Source organism: Mobula birostris, chromosome 4 (assembly GCF_030028105.1).
Source record: "Mobula birostris isolate sMobBir1 chromosome 4, sMobBir1.hap1, whole genome shotgun sequence".
Taxonomy (NCBI): Eukaryota; Metazoa; Chordata; class Chondrichthyes; order Myliobatiformes; family Myliobatidae; genus Mobula; species Mobula birostris.
This window is the reverse complement of record NC_092373.1, coordinates 61,191,618-61,209,466: the sequence shown is the minus strand read 5'-3', so window position 1 is coordinate 61,209,466 and position 17,849 is coordinate 61,191,618. Positions and strand designations below refer to the sequence as shown.

The following is a 17,849-nucleotide window of genomic DNA, read 5'->3' as shown; positions in this document are numbered from 1 at the left end:
GGTGGGTTACTGAGTGGAGTTGTTGATCAGCCTGTTTGGCAAAGTAACTGTTTTTGAATCTGGTGACCCTGGAGTGTATGCTGCATAACTACCACACCGAAGGAAGTGGGACGAGCAGTGCGTGGGATGCATCATGATATTACTGGCCTTTTTCTGGCAGCTTTCTGCATTTGAGCCCTGTTGGTCGGTTTTGCCTGCCCGTTGTAGAGCCTTTCTGTCTGCCGCAGTGCAATTTCTGTATGATGCAGTGATGCAGCTTGTTAGTATAGATTGGAAACAGTGTCTCATTCACACTCACCATCAGCATATGTGTCCCACAAGGCTGTACGCTTTGCCCTGTGCTTATCTCATGTTATACCTGTGATTATGTGGCTAAGTACAGCTCCAATGCTGTATTTAATTTTGCTGATGACACCATTGTTGTTGGCTGAATGAAAGATGGTGATAAATTGATATATGTGAGGGAGATTGCAAATCTGGTCGAGTGGTACCCCAGCAACAATCTGTCATTGAACAAAAGCAAAGAGCTGCTTTCTTGTCTATAGGAGGAAGAAGCCAGAATTCAGTGAGCCCGTCCTCATTAGAGAATCAGAGGTGGAGAGTGTCAGAAGCCTCAAATTCCTTGGTGTTACTATATCAAAGGGTCTGTCCTGGCTACAGCATATAAATGCCACCACAAAGAAGGCATGACAGTGCCTCTACCTTCTTAGAAGTTTGTGTAGATTTGGCATGTCACCAGAATCTTTGATAAAGTTCTATAGATGCACAGCACAGAGTATTCTAACCCTTTGCATCATGACCTGGTATGAAAATGCCAATATCCAGGAATGGAAAAGACTACAGAAAGTAGTGGATACAGCCCAGTCCGTCGCAGGCAGAGCCCCCTGCATCCTTGAGTGCGTTTATAAGGAGCGCTGCCACAAGAAAACGGCATCCACTATCAAAGACCCCCACCATCCAGAAGTCCTTGTTCTGTTCCTGTGTTAAGTCCGTGTTCAGGAACTGTTTTTAACCTACAACCATCAGACTCCTGAACCAGTTTGGGTAACTTCACTGACCACAACTCCAAATCGATTCTACGATTTACAGTAACACGAGGAATTCTGCAGATGCTGGAAATTCAAGCAACACACATCAAAGTTGCTGGTGAACGCAGCAGGCCAGGCAGCTTCTCTAGGAAGAGGTACAGTCGACGTTTCGGGCCGAGACCCTTCGTCAGGACTAACTGAAGGAAGAGTGAGTAGTCCTGATGAAGGGTCTTGGCCCGAAAAGCCGACTGTACCTCTTCCTAGAGATGCTGCCTGGCCTGCTGCGTTCACCAGCAACTTTGATGTGTGTTTCTATGATTTACAGACTCTCTTTCAAGGACACTTTACAAATCCTGATTTCAGTATTTTTTTTATTTGTATAGTTTGTCTTCTTTTGCACATTGGTTGCTTGTCAGTATATAATTATGGATAGATTTTATAGGTTCGATTTTTATTTCTTTGTTTTTCATGTAAGTGCCTGCCAGATGCCAATGTAGTATATGTACTTTGATAATAAATTTTCTTTGAATTTGACTTTGTTGATATTAGGCTTCTGATATTAGTCTGTGAAAGTGTACAGGATTAACAATGGATAACGCAAAACAAATGAGCACTGCAAGCCTTTGTCTTATTTTCTATTTGGTCAGGGTTATTAGTTTACAATAGTTTATGATTGACCAATTAATTACTTCCAGTGACACAGAAACCAAGTGCAATTTACTGTAGAACAGCCAATTCTTATGAATGTGATGCAGTCAGAAGTGTAATTTTTACAAGGAATAATGCTTGTACTGAATGTTTTACATTTCAGAGGAGGCTTTGGGAGTCAGATGGGGGAGAAAAAAAATCAAAGACCACTGAATCAAAAGCAGTTTTACTACTTGGGGTAAAAGAGAGGCAAGACTGTGCAGACGCATGACGTCAGCCAGTAGAGCGGGGAAAGTTTAAAAAGAAGACCGTCATATCCAGCGGGCAGCGTTCGGAGTGGGCAGTAGAGTAAGAGGTAGCAGAGTGGTAGGGCTTTGGCTCAACAGGCTTAGGCAGTAACAAGGCGAGGTAGGTCTACCTGTGTTAATTGCGGAAAGAAGTTCTATGTGTGTGAGGCTGGTTTCCTGTGCTCGGTGTCAGATGTGGGAGCTCCTGGAGTCTCCCAGCCTCCTGGACGGCCATATCTGCACCAGGTGTGTCAAGCTGCAGCTCCTAAGGGACCGCGTTAGGGAACTGGAGATGCAGCTCGATGACCTTCATCTGGTCAGGGAGAGCGAGGAGGTGATAGAGAGGAGTTACAGGCAGGTGGTCACACTGGGACCACGGGAGACAGACAAGTGGGTCACAGTCAGGAGATGGAAAAGGAAGAGTTAGGTACTAGAGAGTACCTCTGTGCTGTACCCCTTGACAATAAGTACTCCTGTTTGAGTACTGTTGGGGGGGACAGCCTACCTGGGGGAAGCAACAGTGGTTGGGCCTCTGGCATAGGGTCTGGCTCTGTGGCTCAGAAGGGTAGGGAAAGGAAGAGGAAGGCAGTAGTGATAGGGGACTTTATAGTTAGGGGGTTAGACAGGCGATTCTGTGGACGCAGGAAAGAAACTCGGATGGTAGTTTGCCTCCCAGGTGCCAGGGTCCAGGATGTTTCAGATTGCGTCCACGATATCCTGCAGTGGGAGGGAGAACAGCCAGAGGTCGTGGTACATATTGGTACCAATGACATAGGTAGGAAAAGGGAGGAGGTCCTGAAAACAGACTACAGGGAGTTAGGAAAGAAGTTGAGAAACAGGACCGCAAAGGTAGTAATCTCGGGATTACTGCCTGTGCCACGTGACAGTGAGCATAGGAATAGAATGAGGTGGAGGATAAATGCGTAGCTGAGGGATTGGAGCAGGGGGCAGGGATTCAGATTTCTGGATCATTGGGACCTCTTTTGGGGCAGGTGTGACTTGTACAAAAAGGTTGGGTTGCACTTGAATCCCAGGGGGACCAATATCCTGGCAGGGGAGGTTTGCTAAGGCTACTGGGGAGAGTTTAAACTAGAATTGTTGGGGGATGGGAATGGAACTGAAGAGACTGGGGAAAAGGTAGTTGGCTCACAATAGAGAAAGCTTGGAGACGGTGCGAGAGGGAGGTTAGGCAGGTGATAGAGAAGGTACGCACTCAGACCGATGGTTTGAGATGTGTCTATTTTAATGCAAGGAGTATCATGAACAAAGTGGATGAGTTTAGAGCGTGGATTAGTACTTGGAGCTATGATGTGGTGGCCATTACAGAGACTTGGATGGCTCAGGGACAGGAATAGTTACTTAGAGTGCCAGGTTATGGATGTTTCAGAAAGGACAGGGAGGCAGGCAGATGAGGTGGGGGCGTGGCACTGTTGATCAGAGATAGTGTCACGGCTGCAGAAAAGGTGGACATTATGGAGGGATTGTCTACGGAGTCTCTGTGGGTGGAGGTTAGGAACAGGAAGGGGTCAATAACTCTACTGGATGTTTTTTATAGACCACCCAATAGTAACAGGGATATTGAGGAGCAGATAGGGAAACAGATCCTGGAAAGGTGTATTAATAACAGAGTTGCGTGATGGGAGATTTTAATTTCCCAAATATTGATTGGCATCTCCCTAGAGCAAGGGGTTTAGATGGGGTGGAGTTTGTTAGGTGTGTTCAGGATGGCTTCTTGACACAATATGTAGATAAGCCTACAAGAGGAGAGGCTGTACTTGATTTGGTATTGGGAAATGAACCTGGTCAGGTGTCAGATCTCACAGTGGGAGAGCATTTTGGAGATAGTGAACACAATTCTATCTCCCTTATCTTGGAGAGAGATAGGAACGGACAAGTTAGAGAAGTGTTTAATTGGAGTAAGGGGAATTATGAGGCTATTAGACAGGAAATTGGAAGCTTAAATTGAGAACAGATGTTCTCAGGGAAAGGTAGGGAAGAAATGTGGCAAATGTTCAGGGGATATTTGTGTGGAGTTCTGCATAGGTACGTTCCGATGAGACAGGGAATTTATGGTAGGGTATAGGAACCGTGGTGCACAAAGGCTGTAATAAATCTAGTCAAGAAGAAAAGAAAAGCTAACAAAAGGTTCAGAGGGCTAGGCAATATTAGAGATCTAGAAGATTATAAGGCTAATAGAAAGGAGCTTAAGAAGGAAATTAGGAGAGTCAGAAGGGACCATGTGAAGGCCTTGGTGGGCAGGATTAAGGAAAACCCCAAGGCATTCTACAAATATGTGAAGAGCAAGAGGATAAGACATGAAAGAATAGGACCTATCAAGTGTGACAGTGGGAAAGTGTGTATGGAACTAGAGGAAATAGCAGAGGTACTTAATGAATACTTTACTTCAGTATTCACTATGGAAAAGGATCTTGGTGATTGTAGTGCTGACTTGCAGCAGACTGAAAAGCTTGAGCAGGTAGATATTATAAAGAGGATGTGCTGGAGCTTTTGGAAAGCATCAAGTTGGATAAGTTGCTAGGATCAGATGAGATGTACCCAAGGCTACTGTGGGAGGCGAGGGAGGAGATTCCTGAGCCTCTGGCAATGATCATCAATGAGGTTCCAGAGGATTGGAGGGTTGCGGACGTTGTTCCTTTATTCAAGAAAGGGAATGGGGATAGCCCATGAAATTATAGACCAGTGAGGGGTTGGTAAGTTGATGGAGAAGATCCTGAGAGGCAGGATTTATGAACATTTGGAGAGGTATAATATGATTAGGAATAGACAGCATGGCTTTGTCAAGGGCAGGTTGTGCCTTACGAGCCTGATTGAATTTTTTGAGGATGTGACTAAATACATTGATGAAGGAAGAGCAGTAGATGTAGTGTATATGGATTTCAGTAAGGCATTTGATAAGGTACCCCATGCAAGGCTTCTTGAGAAAGTAAGGAGGCATGGGATCCAAGGGGACATTGCTTTGTGGATCCAGAACTGGCTTGCCCACAGAAGACAAAGAGTGGTTGTAGACGAGTCATATTCTGCATGGAGGTCGGTGACCAGAGGTGTGCCTCAGGGACCTGTTCTGGGACCCCTTCTTTTCATGATTTTTATGAAAGTCCTGGATGAGGAAGTGGAGGGATGGGTTAGTAAGTTTGCTGATGACACAAAGGTTGGCGCTGTTGTGGATAGTGTGGAGGGCTGACAGAGGTTACAGAGGGACACTGATAGTATGCAAAAGTGGGCTGAGAAGTAGCAGATGGAGTTCAACCCAGACAAATGTGATGGCAGAATTTAGTATTAATGGTAAGACTTTGCAGTGTGGAGGATCAGAGGGATCTCGGGGTCGGAGTCCATAGGTCACTGAAAGCTGCTGTGCAGGTTGACTCAGTGGTTAAGAAGGCATATGGTGCATTGGCCTTCATCAATCATGCAATTGAGTTTAGGAGCTGAGAGGTAATGTTGCAGCTATACAGGACCCTGGTCAGACCCCACTTGGAGTACTGTGCTCAGTTCTGGTCGCCTCACTACAGGAAGGATGTGGAAGCTATAGAAAGGGTGCAGAGGAGATTTACAAGGATATTGCCTGGATTGGGGAGCATGCCTTATGAGAATAGGTTGAGTGAACTCGGCCTTTTCTCCTTGGAGCGAGGGGGGATGAGAGGTGACCTGATGGAGGTGTACAAGATGATGAGAGGCATTGATCGTGTGGATAGTCAGAGGCTTTTCCCCAGGGCTGAAATGGTTGGCACAAGAGGGCACAGGTTTAAGGTGCTGGTGGAGTTGTTACTGAGGTGATGTCAGGGGTAATTTTGAGAATGGTGAGTGCTTGGAATGGGCTGCCGGCAACGGTGGTGGAGGCGGATACGATAGGGTCTTTTAAGAGACTTTTGGATAGGTACATGGAGCTTAGAAAAATAGCGGACCAGGGGAAGGTCTAGTAATTTCCAAGGTAGGGACGTGTTTGGCACAACTTTGTGGGCCGAAAGGCCTGTATTGTGCTGTAGGTTTTCTATGTTTTCTGTGAATTACTGAATATATAAATTTGTTAATTTTATCTTTTATAATGTTTACTTTGAAGTTGCATGAGCTATTTTGTTAGCTTTTGAAACATTCAGTTTTGAATTTAGTTTGTAAATTAAAATCCAACAGAATTATTTGTGGTAAATGGCAGTATGTACTACACAGTATCTCCACTTAGTCGAAAGGAGGATCTTTGGCATTCTACAGTACATGTGCTTCTCAGGAACCAGGTAAATGTCACTATCATTCCTGAAACTAAGAACCCAGACAAACAGCAAAATCGAAGCTATCTCAGCAAATCAACATTACCATGTTTCAAATATATTTTATTATAAGTTTCCTTGCATTTGACCAAAGTTGTTTATAGTTCCCATACATGGAGATTTTTCTTTCACTTAATCCTATCCTTCATGTGTAGAAAGCTGTTGTCCGCTTTTTGCTATATTCTGTTCGTTCACCTACTGTGTCTGGAATTACATCAGAAATGCAAAATTTGGTGAGGTGAGTTTGTAATACAAATTATGAATGTGGAAATTCTAAACTGGCGTGTGTTCACAGAGTCATTGAATTGTCATAGTGCAGAAAAGGTCCTTTTGGCCTTTCAAATCAATGCCAGCTCCTAGTAGACCAATCAGTCTCATTTCTTGTACTGTTTTGTATAGTAACCCACCTCTATTAAATAGTACACTCTATTGATTTTAAATACATGCAGTTCCTGCTCTAATTGTTACCCATTTGTAAAATATGTCATCTTGCTGTCAAAATACCAATGGTCCAGGCAGGCATGGAAGTATGAAGAGTAGTTGGCCTGAAGAATTTGTCATGCCAAATTTAAAATGCGGAATTTGTGCGTTCTTCTGTTTGCACGGATTTCATCTGGCTGCTCAGTTCCCTCCTCCGTCCGATACTTGTGTAGGTTAATTGGCAAGTATAAATGTGAGCAGTTTTGCGCCCCTTATCTAAGAAAGAATGCGCTGACAATGGAAGCATTCAGAGAGGTTCGTGAGAATGATCGCAGGAATGCAAGCATATAAGCAGCATTTGATGGCTCTGGGCCTGTACTCACTAGAGTTTAGAAGAATGAGCGTGGATCTCATTAAAAACTATCGAATATTAAAAGGCCTAGATGGAGTGGATGTGGAGAGGATGTTTTCTATAATGGGGGAATCTAGGACCAGAGAGCGCAACCTCAGAATAGAAGTACATCCCTTTAGAACAGAGATGAGGAGGATTTTCTTTAGCCAGAGGATGGTGAATCTGTGGAATTCATTGCCACAGATGGCTGTGGAAGACAATTCATTGGCTGTATTTAAAGGTTCTTGATTAATAGAGGCATTAAGTGTTTCTGGGAGAAGCCAGGAGAATGGGGATGAGAGGGAAAATAAATCAGCCATGATGGAATGGTGGAGCACACTCAATGGGTTAAGTGGTCATATTAATTGTTCCTGGTAAATTTAAGTAGTAGATTTGGTGAGAATATGAGGCAAGTAGGTTACAAGGAAGACAAAGCATGGGTTTCTGTATGAGCTTCCAACTGTGTTGGTTAGAAAATATGAGGAAGTATAGAGCTTTGCATAAAATAAAAATAGAATATACTCAATAGTGTTGGAAATGTTTCAGAGCCATGTGATATGGTAAATAATGATGAAACCTGCCCCCAATTGGTTTGCTGCCAATATGCCCATGATATCTACTGTTACCTGGAAAGTGTCTTTTCGCATGAACTTCCTTCACCAAGTTGGCTCTGATTTTTAGTGCAAAAACTAAAATGTGCAATTAAAATCACTTACTTCGTGGAGAGGTACAACAGAATATTTCCTAGAGAAAGTTGTCTTTAACAAAAAAAAACATAGTAAGGTGAAATAGTGTGTTGTTAATCATCTGAACCTGAAAACTGAATTTTTTTTTTTGCAGATTGTGAGAGGGGAGAAAAAAGACTGACTGTACTGCTGACAACAACAGCGTTTTATTCATCCAATGAAGATGAAACCGATTTCCCGGTGGAAGCAACTGTTTTTACTCATTCTGTTCAGTGTTATATTTTGGTTAATATTTTGCACAGAGAAACCAAAGGAAAAGATCGATTGGTGGTTCCTCTATAGTCAACAGCCGATCTATAAGTGGAACTTCAATTGAAGTGGAACTTCAATTCTCCGCATCTGAAATGTGAAGGTGACAATCATTTTCTAGTTATACTGGTTGCTACAAGACCAAATGAAGTAGAAGCTCGGCAGGCAATCAGAGTAACGTGGGGACAGAAACGGATGTGGTTGGGCAAAAAAGTCTTGACTCTGTTCTTGATTGGAAGAGATGCTGAACATGAAAATCAAGGGAAGCAACCAGTGCAAGAAGAATTTGCTCAATATGGAGATATAATTAGTCAGAATTTTATTGACTCTTACAATAACCTGACCTTGAAGACAATAATGGCATTTCAGTGGATTTCAGAGTTTTGTCCCAATGCTGAATATGTGATGAAAATAGACTCTGATGTATTTCTAAATACAAAGAATTTAGTTAATTATCTGCTAAAAGTTAACAAAAGTGTTTCCAGTGACTTTTTTACAGGCTATCCCTTTATCAACACAGGACCACACCGAGGTTTTGTTAAAAAGGCATACATTTCAAAAGCTGACTACCCTTTTAGTATATATCCTCCATATTGTAGTGGCCTTGGTTATGTTTTTTTCTGGGGAATTGAGTTTAAAGATTTTTAAGTTGATGGGGCATATTAAACCATTTAGATTTGAGGATGTATTTGTTGGCATTTGTTTGAAGATATTAGATGTAAATCTACATATTCCAGAAAAAGAGTTGTTCTTCCTAAACCAGCTGAAATTTGACAAATGTCTGTTCAGCAGGTTAATTGCAGTACACGGCTTCACTCCACAGCAGCTGAACAGTTATTGGGAGGATCTTCAAGGATTGGAGAATACCTGTTGAGCAAGGGGTAGAAAATGTAAAGGCCTGAAGCTAATACTAGATTGCACTTCCTTGGGAGTGAAAATTCTGGTTGAGGTTTGCTTTCATTTCCTTTGTATCAAATTGGCTCAGTGTATTTTTTTATATATCACATTGGCTGAGTATAAAGAGTTGTGCATTTTAAAACTTGAGTCAGGCCAAGTATGAATCAGCTTCCATAACCTCGTTGGTACTGTTCTAATGATCATTTTACCCATATCTAGCATTGTGTGCAAAACTGAGTGCAGGTGACCCCTGCATTATGGCTATTTGGACATCAAAAAATAATGCTTGCTAAGTTCACAAATTATGACCCAAAATATTGATATGCAGAATAAAAACTACTCTAACAGAATTTGTGGAAAATGTAGATAAATAAGCACTTGTTTTTCAATTTGTTTATGCGTGTGCAAATGATGTAACTTTATATCACAGAAAATCATGTCTGATTCATTTTCCCTCCCAGCCACCATCTCCTGCCTCCTCCCCATATCCCTTCATGTCCTGACTAATCAATAATCTATCAACCTCTGCCTTAAATATACCCAATGATTTGGCCTCCACAGCTGCCTGTGGCAATTAATTCCACAGACTCACCACTCTCTGGCTAAAAAAATTCCTCCTCATCTCCATTTTAAAATTGGGGCTTTGGTTTTGGACTCCCCCACCATAGGAAACATCCTCTCGACATCCACTCTATTGAGGCCTTTCAGTTACTTTTTTACAGGCTATCCCTTTACCTGTAAACCTATCAAATAGGTTTCATTGAGGTCACTCCTCATTCTTCTGAATTTCAGTGAGTACAGGCCCAGAGTAATCAAACACTCTTCATATGACAAGCCTTCAATCCTGGAATCATTTTTGTGAACCTCCTTTCAACCTTCTCCAATGTCAGCACATCCCTTCTTAGATCAGGGGCCCAAAATTGTTCAAAATGCTCTGTGAGGCCTCACCAGTGCCTTATAATGCCTCAACAGTACATCCTTGCCTTTATATTCTAGTCCTCTCAAAATGAATGTGAACGGTATTATAATGCAATTCCCCACCCAGTCTGGGGGTTGCCTGTGCACAACTACATTGAAATGTTAAGGAAATTGTGTTTTTGCTGATTACTCCTGTGTGTAAATTGCACTCCTTGGTTCAGTATACAAGGATCAGACAGCTTGCTTTATTTCTAATTATTTCAATTCATAATTTTCTAAGAAGCCTGTATATATCACTGAAGCAAATAAATGAGTGAACTTAGTTTTTAAAGTTAATTTGAATTTTATTACTTTATGTATAGCATTCATGTATACGTCCCGATGATTAAACAACTAACAAGTAAGTTCGATCACTTTAACACGTAGATGTCAAATACGCATGTTTTAAATTTACCTTTGGTATAGCGCGTGCATAAAAATGTTTGCATGAATATCTCTTGAAAGGTTTAAATATTCATTTCTGGGCACAATGAGACTGGAGCACTGAACTATTTACAATTCAAACACAAACTATTTATCATTGAATTCACAAAACATGATCAAGGTCGAATTAGGTTGTGTTTCTTCTTTGGTAGAATGAAGTGGTAAAAGCTTGAATGCACACTGAAATCACCAAGTACCTGGGAATCAAAGCAATTTGATTGGATCAACAGCTTAACAAATAAGGTTTCGTGTGCTTCGTTGATAACTTTGTTGTAAATCATCATTTTATCCATCTTGGTCACTGAATGATGTTAGGTAAAATACTGCTTTGAATCCATCATTGTCACGGTCTGGAAGTGGATTTCTCAACAAGTTTCATCCATAGTGTAAAGAGCATGTGTGAAGTATTCCTTTTTTAAATGGAAAAGTGAAGCTCTGATCCATCCTTGCTTGGGAAATTATCTTGTCCTTCACAAGCTCTGGAGTTGTTCCTATCATGTTTGCCACTGAAATTAAACCAGAAGGAAAATGGATATTAGGATTACAATGAAAGGTTTGAATTTTAGCAGATACGGAATTATCTGCCTGGATATAAATGTTTAAAACTGAGGGTAAGTACAGCTGAAGTTAATAAGCAAGAACTTTGATTACAAAAGCGTGTGTTACAGCAGGAAACAGCTGCCACATTGTGAAGGAGAACATGAACTGAAAAACAAAGCCCTCATGCATGGAGCAAAATCAAAGGGTTTCACAGAAGCCAGCAGTACAGGTTGAGTTGTGGAGAGTTTACCACCAAGAAAGTACATCTTGTAACAAGTAACTAATTATGTTTCTTGAGCAGTGGACAATCCAGCTAAACAGCGTAAATAATCTGGGTTTCCACTATCACCATAGTTGATATAGACAGGAGGAGTCTAGTTTGGCACTCAATTGGAGAAACATGTTCATCGTAGATTAACGAATTGAGGAATGTTTTTGCACTGTAACTGTTTGCCAATTTGCAAGTACTTGGCAGGGCATGCATCTGAACTGTTGTTTTCTTAAGTGAATTATAATAGTGGAAAAAGATGTCTGTAAAAAGTACAACACCAAATCCTGCTAGATCGATTAAAATTAAAACTGTTAGTCGTCTATCTTGTTATACATTGTTGACTGAGAATTGGAAAAGACTGGGGTTCTACAGACTTAAAGCTGTGAAACTTGCATGATATTTCCTGAGTAAAAGACCCTGTGAGTAATGTGCAGGCTGATCTTTGGCCTTTGATCAAGTATCTGTATTGGCTGAGCAATTACCGGTCTAATTATGTGAGCAGCTTGTTGAACTGTATGTTAATTTATCTCCCAGAAGCTTTGTTGGAAATGCTGTGTGTAAATGGACAGCCCTACCTTTTTATTGAAGCAATTTGATAAACAACCTGGAGTTAATTTCTCACATATTGCACAACATGACATGATACTCCACCCCAATTTACATCTAAAATTCATGACAAGTGTGCGACTTCATTACTTATGGGCTCTGTTTTGTTTCATGAATTTGATGTAATTTAATCTGTTCTTCTTTGTGAATTGCGACTTCTGTTTTCTGCTTTTGGATATTTCATGAGTCTTTTCTGCAACTCAGTTGATCCTAATGCCTGTGTATCTGATGAAGGCAGATTTCCATCTCAGAATAGTTTTTAATTGTTTACAAAAAGCAGACAGACACGTGCACCCAAAAGTTCTTCAGATTTCTTTAAAAGGTTAATATGGATGTACATATTCAGAATACCCGATGGCTTTCTTGATGACTACGTCTATGGGAAGTTCATCTAGCTTCAGTGCCTGACTGACTGGGTCAAGGAGTTGGAGTTGGATGCATTTGGAATCATTCGGGAGGCTGAAGATATTAACTTAACTGATTGGGGTCTGTTAGTCAGAAAGTTCAAGGTCCAATTGCAGAGGAATACACTGATACCAAGCTGGCGAAGTTTGGTGATCAGCTTGGAGGGGATCACAGTATTGAATGCTGAACTAAAGTCAATGAACAGCACTTAGCACTGATCTCCTCTCCCTCCATATTCTTTTCCTTGATAAATACTGAAGAAAGGTACTCATTAAGTCCCTCACGGACATTCTCTGCATCAAGCTGATGTTGTTTCCCCCCCCCCCCCCCCCATCCTCGAGTGGTCCCATCCTCTCCCTAGTTACCCTCTTGCTCTTGATGTGCTGTATGCATAGCATGCTTGGGATTTACCTTAATCCTACTTGCCAAGCAGTTTCGATGGACCCTCCCTGCTTTCCTAATTCCCTTCTTTAGCTCTTTTCTGGCTTCTTTATACTCCTCGTGCTTCGTTTGATCCTGACTTCCGAAGCTTTACATACTTCTTCTTGACAAAATTCATCACCTCTCTGGTCATCCAAGGTTCTCTTATCCTTCCATCTCCATCCTTCCTTCTAACAGAAACATGCCTTTCCTGTACTCTGTGCAACTGATCTTTAGACACCCTCCACAAGTTTGATGTGGACTTGCCAGAAAAAAGCTCCCAAATAATGCTTCTTAGTTCCTGCCTAATGCCCTCGAAATTTGCCCGACTCCAATTAAAAACTTTTCTACAAGAACCATACTTGTCCTTATCTATAGCTATCCTGAAAATTAAGCAATTGTGATCAATGTTCCCTAACTGTTCAACCACTGAAAGGTCAGTCACTTGGCCAGGCACATTACCCAACACCAGGTCCAGTACAGCCCCTCCTCTCATTGGAACATCCACATATTGATTTAAGAAACCTTCCGACACTTAATAAACTCTGCCCCATCTAAATCCCTTTCACCAATAAGGTCCCAGTTTATATTAGGGAAGTTAGCAGTAGTAGTAGTAGTCATACTTTATTGATCCCAGGGGAAATTGGTTTTCGTTACAGTTGCACCATAAATAATAAATAGTAATAGAACCATAAATAGTTAATTAGTAATATGTAAATTATGCCAGTAAATTATGAAATAAGTCCAGGACTAGCCTAATGGCTCAGGGTGTCTAACCCTCCAAGGGGGGAGTTGTAAAGTTTGATGGCCACAGGCAGGAATGACTTCCTATGATGCTCTGTGCTGCATCTCGGTGGAATGAGTCTCTGGCTGAAAGTTGAAGTCCCGGATGATAACAACCCCACTATTTTTGCACATTTCCTTAATCTGTTTACATATCTGTTCCTCAATGTTCCAATGCTATGAGGGGTCTGTAGTCAAATCCCATCAGTGGGACTAGTGTCTAACCCCTTCATATGTCTCCTCTGAGTGTAGCTGTGATACTGTCCCTGATTAGTAGTGCAACAGCACTCCCCACCCCCCCATCCCACCCTTACCTCCTCCTCTATCTTTTCTAAAGCTTGAAAACTTGGTACAGTAATCACCCGTTCCTGCCCCTCTCTTAACCGAGTTTCAGTAATGGCTACAACATCTAGTTCCATGTACTGATCCATGCTCCAAGTTCATCACCCTTACCCATAATGCTCCTAGCATTAAAATATACACACTTCAAACTATCCGATCCATCAAACCAGTTATTCTGGTTTTGCTTTTCAATACTTTTCCTGACATCTACCTTCTGGTCCAATCCTTCCTTTACTGACCAGGGGTTCCGTTTCCCAGTCCTCAGCAAAACTAGTTTAAACTCTCCTGAGTAACATCAGCAAACCTCGCAGCCAGCTCAAATGCAAACGTTCCCTCTAGTACAGGTCACACCTCCCCCAGAAAAGGTTCCAATGATCCAAGAACTGGAAACTCTGTCCCCTGCACCAGCTCCTTAGCCACTCATTCATCTGTGCTATTGCCCCATTCCTACCTGCACTAGCCCGAGTCACAAGGAGTAGTCTGGAGATTACATCCTTGGAGGTCCTTCTCTTCAACCCCTTTCCTAACTCTATATGGTCATTGTGCAGGATTCCTTCCCCTGTTTCTGTCAATGTCACTGGTGACAATATGCACCATTACTGGCTGCGTGATGTGCCAACAACAATCTGGCCCTTAACACCCAGAAGACCAAGGAGATCATTGTGGACTTTAGGCATGCCAGGAGTCACACTCACGTCCCCATCTACATCAACGGAACTGTAGTGGGGCGTGTATCAAGCTTCAAATTCCTTGGTGTCCACATTTCCGAGGATCTCACCTGGTCCCTGAACTCCTCCATCCTCATCAAAAAGGCGCAACAGTGCCTTTATTTCCCGCGGAGCATGAAGAAAGCTCACCTCTGTCCCAGGATACTGACGGACTTTTACCGCTGTACCATTGAGAGCATACTCACCAACTGCATCTCAGTGTGGTATGGCAGTTGTCCCGTATTGGACTGCAAAGCACTCCAGCGTGTGGTGAAAACTGCCCAGCGGATTATCGGCACCCAATTGCCCACCATTGAGAACATCTACCATAAACGCTGCCTGGGCTGGGCGAAAAGCATTATCAAGGATGCATGTCACCCTAACCATTGACTTTTTACTCTCCTCCCATCTGGTAGGCGCTACAGGAGCCTCCACTCCCACACCAGCAGGCACAGGAAGAGCTTCTTCCCTGAGGCTGTGACCCTGCTGAACCTCTCATCACAGCGCTAAGCAGTATTGCATCTGTATTGTACTGTCTCAGTACTTCTATATTTGTGTGCTGTAGCACTTTTTTTTGCAGTTATTTTGTAAATAACACTATTCTCTGCATTTCTGGTCAGATGCTAAATGCATTTCATTGGCTTTGTATCTGTACTTGGCACAATGACAATAAAGTTGAATCTAATCTAATCTAATCTAAAATATGGTGAACGCAGCAGGCCAGGCAGCATCTCTAGGAAGAGGTACAGTCGACGTTTCAGGCTGAGACCCTGAAACATCGACTGTACCTCTTCCTAGAGATGCTGCCTGGCCTGCTGCATTCACCAGCAACTTTGAATGTTGCTTGAATTTCCAGCATCTGCAGAATTCCTCTTGTTTGCGTAATCTAAAATATGTTTGGGCATTTTGAGGTCAAGAAGGAGGAAGTGTTTGGCCTCCTAATGAGCATTAAAGTGGATGTCCCCAGGGCTTGATGTGATTTATCCCAGGTAATTATGGAGGGTGGAGAAGATGGCAGCGCGACACAGCACGCGCAGCCGTTCTAAATGATATCGAAATGTGTTAACTAGGGGCCGTGCCCAATCCTGATTTGATGGAGACAGCCGTGAGGAGCACAGAGGAACACCTGGAGAAACTTCTGAAATGCCCGCTTCACTGCTACTGTGTGATCGAGAATCTCCGGACGGAAAGGCCCCAAATCCTCGGCTTTGCCTGTTGCCGGGGCGGGGTCGAAGCGCTTGGTAGAGATAGTGCTCAGTGCTTGGTGTCGGAGAGCTGGTTGGAGGCTCGGAGTTTTCGGACGGACTTGGAGTCGGACTGTGGTTGGATGCTTCCAGGATGCTGCTGCATTGGCAAGTTTGCGGCGCTGGAGGTTCACCGTCTGCGTGAGATGATGGGACTTTCGAGAGACTTTGAGACTTTTTACCGTGCCATGGTCTGTTTTTTATCAAATTACGGTATTACTTTGCACTGTTGTAACTATATGTTATAATTATGTAGTTTTTGTCAGTTTTTCAGTCGGTTTGTCATGTGTTTCTGTGATATCATTCTGGAAAAAACATTGTATCATTTCTTAATGCATGCATTGCTAAATGACAGTAAAAAAGGACTGCGTGTCCTCGTAATCTAAAAAAAATCTAATCTAATTGAAGGGGGCAAGAGACAAGATTGCTGGGCCCTTGATTAGTATCTTTGTGTCTTCTCTAGCCACAGGTGATGTCCCAGAGGACTGACGAGTGGATAATGTTGTACCTCTATTTAAGAAAGGAGGAGGGAGGGGGAGGGAATGTTGACTCAGGCCATGAGAGGCCTGCGTTGGGCATTTTTATGCCTTACAAGGCGCAGATTGGAAGTCTGTGTTGGGCGCTACTCCTCGCACAGACACTAAAGTAATGTGTGGTTAAGTGCCTTGCTCAAGGACACAAATACGCTGCCACAGCTGAGGCTCAGACTAGCGACCTTCACATCACTAGACGAATGCCTTATCCACTTGGCCATGTGCCAAGAAAGGAACAAGGGAAAATCCTGAGACGTATAGACTGGTGAGTTTCATGTCAGTTGTAGGGAAATTGCCGGAGAAAATCCTGAGGAATAGGATATATAAGCATGGACTAATTAGGGAGAGCCAGTATGGCTTTGTGAACGGTAGGTTTAGCCTTATCAACTCCATTGAGTTATTTTTTTGACAAGGTGATGAGAGATGAGGGTAGGACAGTGGATGTTGTCTACACAGATTTTAGTAAAGCATTTGACAAAGTCAGTCATGAGAGGCTGATCCAAAAAACTAAGATGTTGGGGTCCATGGTGAATTGGCCATTTGGATTCAGAGCTGGCTTGTGTATGTTAGACAGAGGGTAGTAGTTGAAGGGACTTATTCAACCTGGAAGTCTGTAATTAGTGGACTTCCGCAGGAATCTGTGCTGGCGAAATATGCCAACTAGTGGAGTGGTGTCACAGCAACAACCTGGCACTCAATGTCAGTAAGACCAAAGAGCTGGTTGTGGACTTCAGGAAGGGTAAAACAAAGGAACACATACCAATCCTCACAGAGGAATCAGAAGTGGAGAGAGTGAGCAGTTTCAAGTTCCTAGGTGTCAAGATCTCTGAAGACCTAACCTGGTCCCAACATATCATTGCAGTTATAAAGAAGGCAAGACCGCGACTACATTCGGAGTTTGAAGGGATTTGGTATGTCAACAAATACACCCAAAAACTTCTGTAGATGTACCGTGGAGAGCATTGTGACAGGCTGTGTCACTGTCTGGTATGGGGGAACTACTGCACAGGACCGAAAGAAGCTGCAGGGGGTTGCAAATTTAGTCTGCTCTATCTTGTGTACTAGCCTACAAAGTACCCAGGACATCTTCAAAGTACCCAGGAGTGGTTCTCAGAAAGGCAGCATCCATTATTAAGGAACTCCAACACCCAGGGCATGCCCTTTTCTCACTGTTACCATCAGGTAGGAGATACAGAAGCCTGAAGGCACACACTCAGTGACTCAGGAACAGTTTCTTCCCCTCTGCCATCCGATTCCTAAATGGAAACCCGTGAACACTACCTCACTTTTTAAATATACAATTATTTCTGGTTTTTGCATGATTTTAATCTATTCAATATATGTATACTGTAAATTGATTAACTATTATAATTTCTTCTATATTATGTATTGCACTGAACTACTGCTGCTAAGTTAACAGATTTCACAACACATGCAAGTGATGATAAACCTGATTTTGATGTTTGTGATTTACATAAATGACCTGAATGAAAATGTAGATGGGTGGGTTAGTAAATTTGTGGATGATATCAAGATAGGTGGAGTTGTGGATAGTGTAGAAGACTGGCAAAGAATACAGATCAGTTGTAGATATGGGCTGAGAAATGGCAGATGGAGTTTAACCGAGATAAATGTTGCACCTTGGTGG

The 17,849-nt window shown here is 42.5% G+C and overlaps 1 protein-coding gene across 1 annotated transcript; it reads left to right on the top strand.

Annotated features, from left to right (window-relative positions):
* Window positions 1–6,135: 6,135 nt before the first annotated feature.
* Window positions 6,136–10,203, top strand: LOC140196940 (UDP-GalNAc:beta-1,3-N-acetylgalactosaminyltransferase 1-like). Its single transcript, XM_072256885.1, is given in 3 exon segments — window positions 6,136–6,213; window positions 8,122–8,667; window positions 8,669–10,203. Coding segments are annotated over 3 exon segments (882 nt in total). The 3' UTR covers window positions 8,927–10,203.
* Window positions 10,204–17,849: the final 7,646 nt, after the last annotated feature.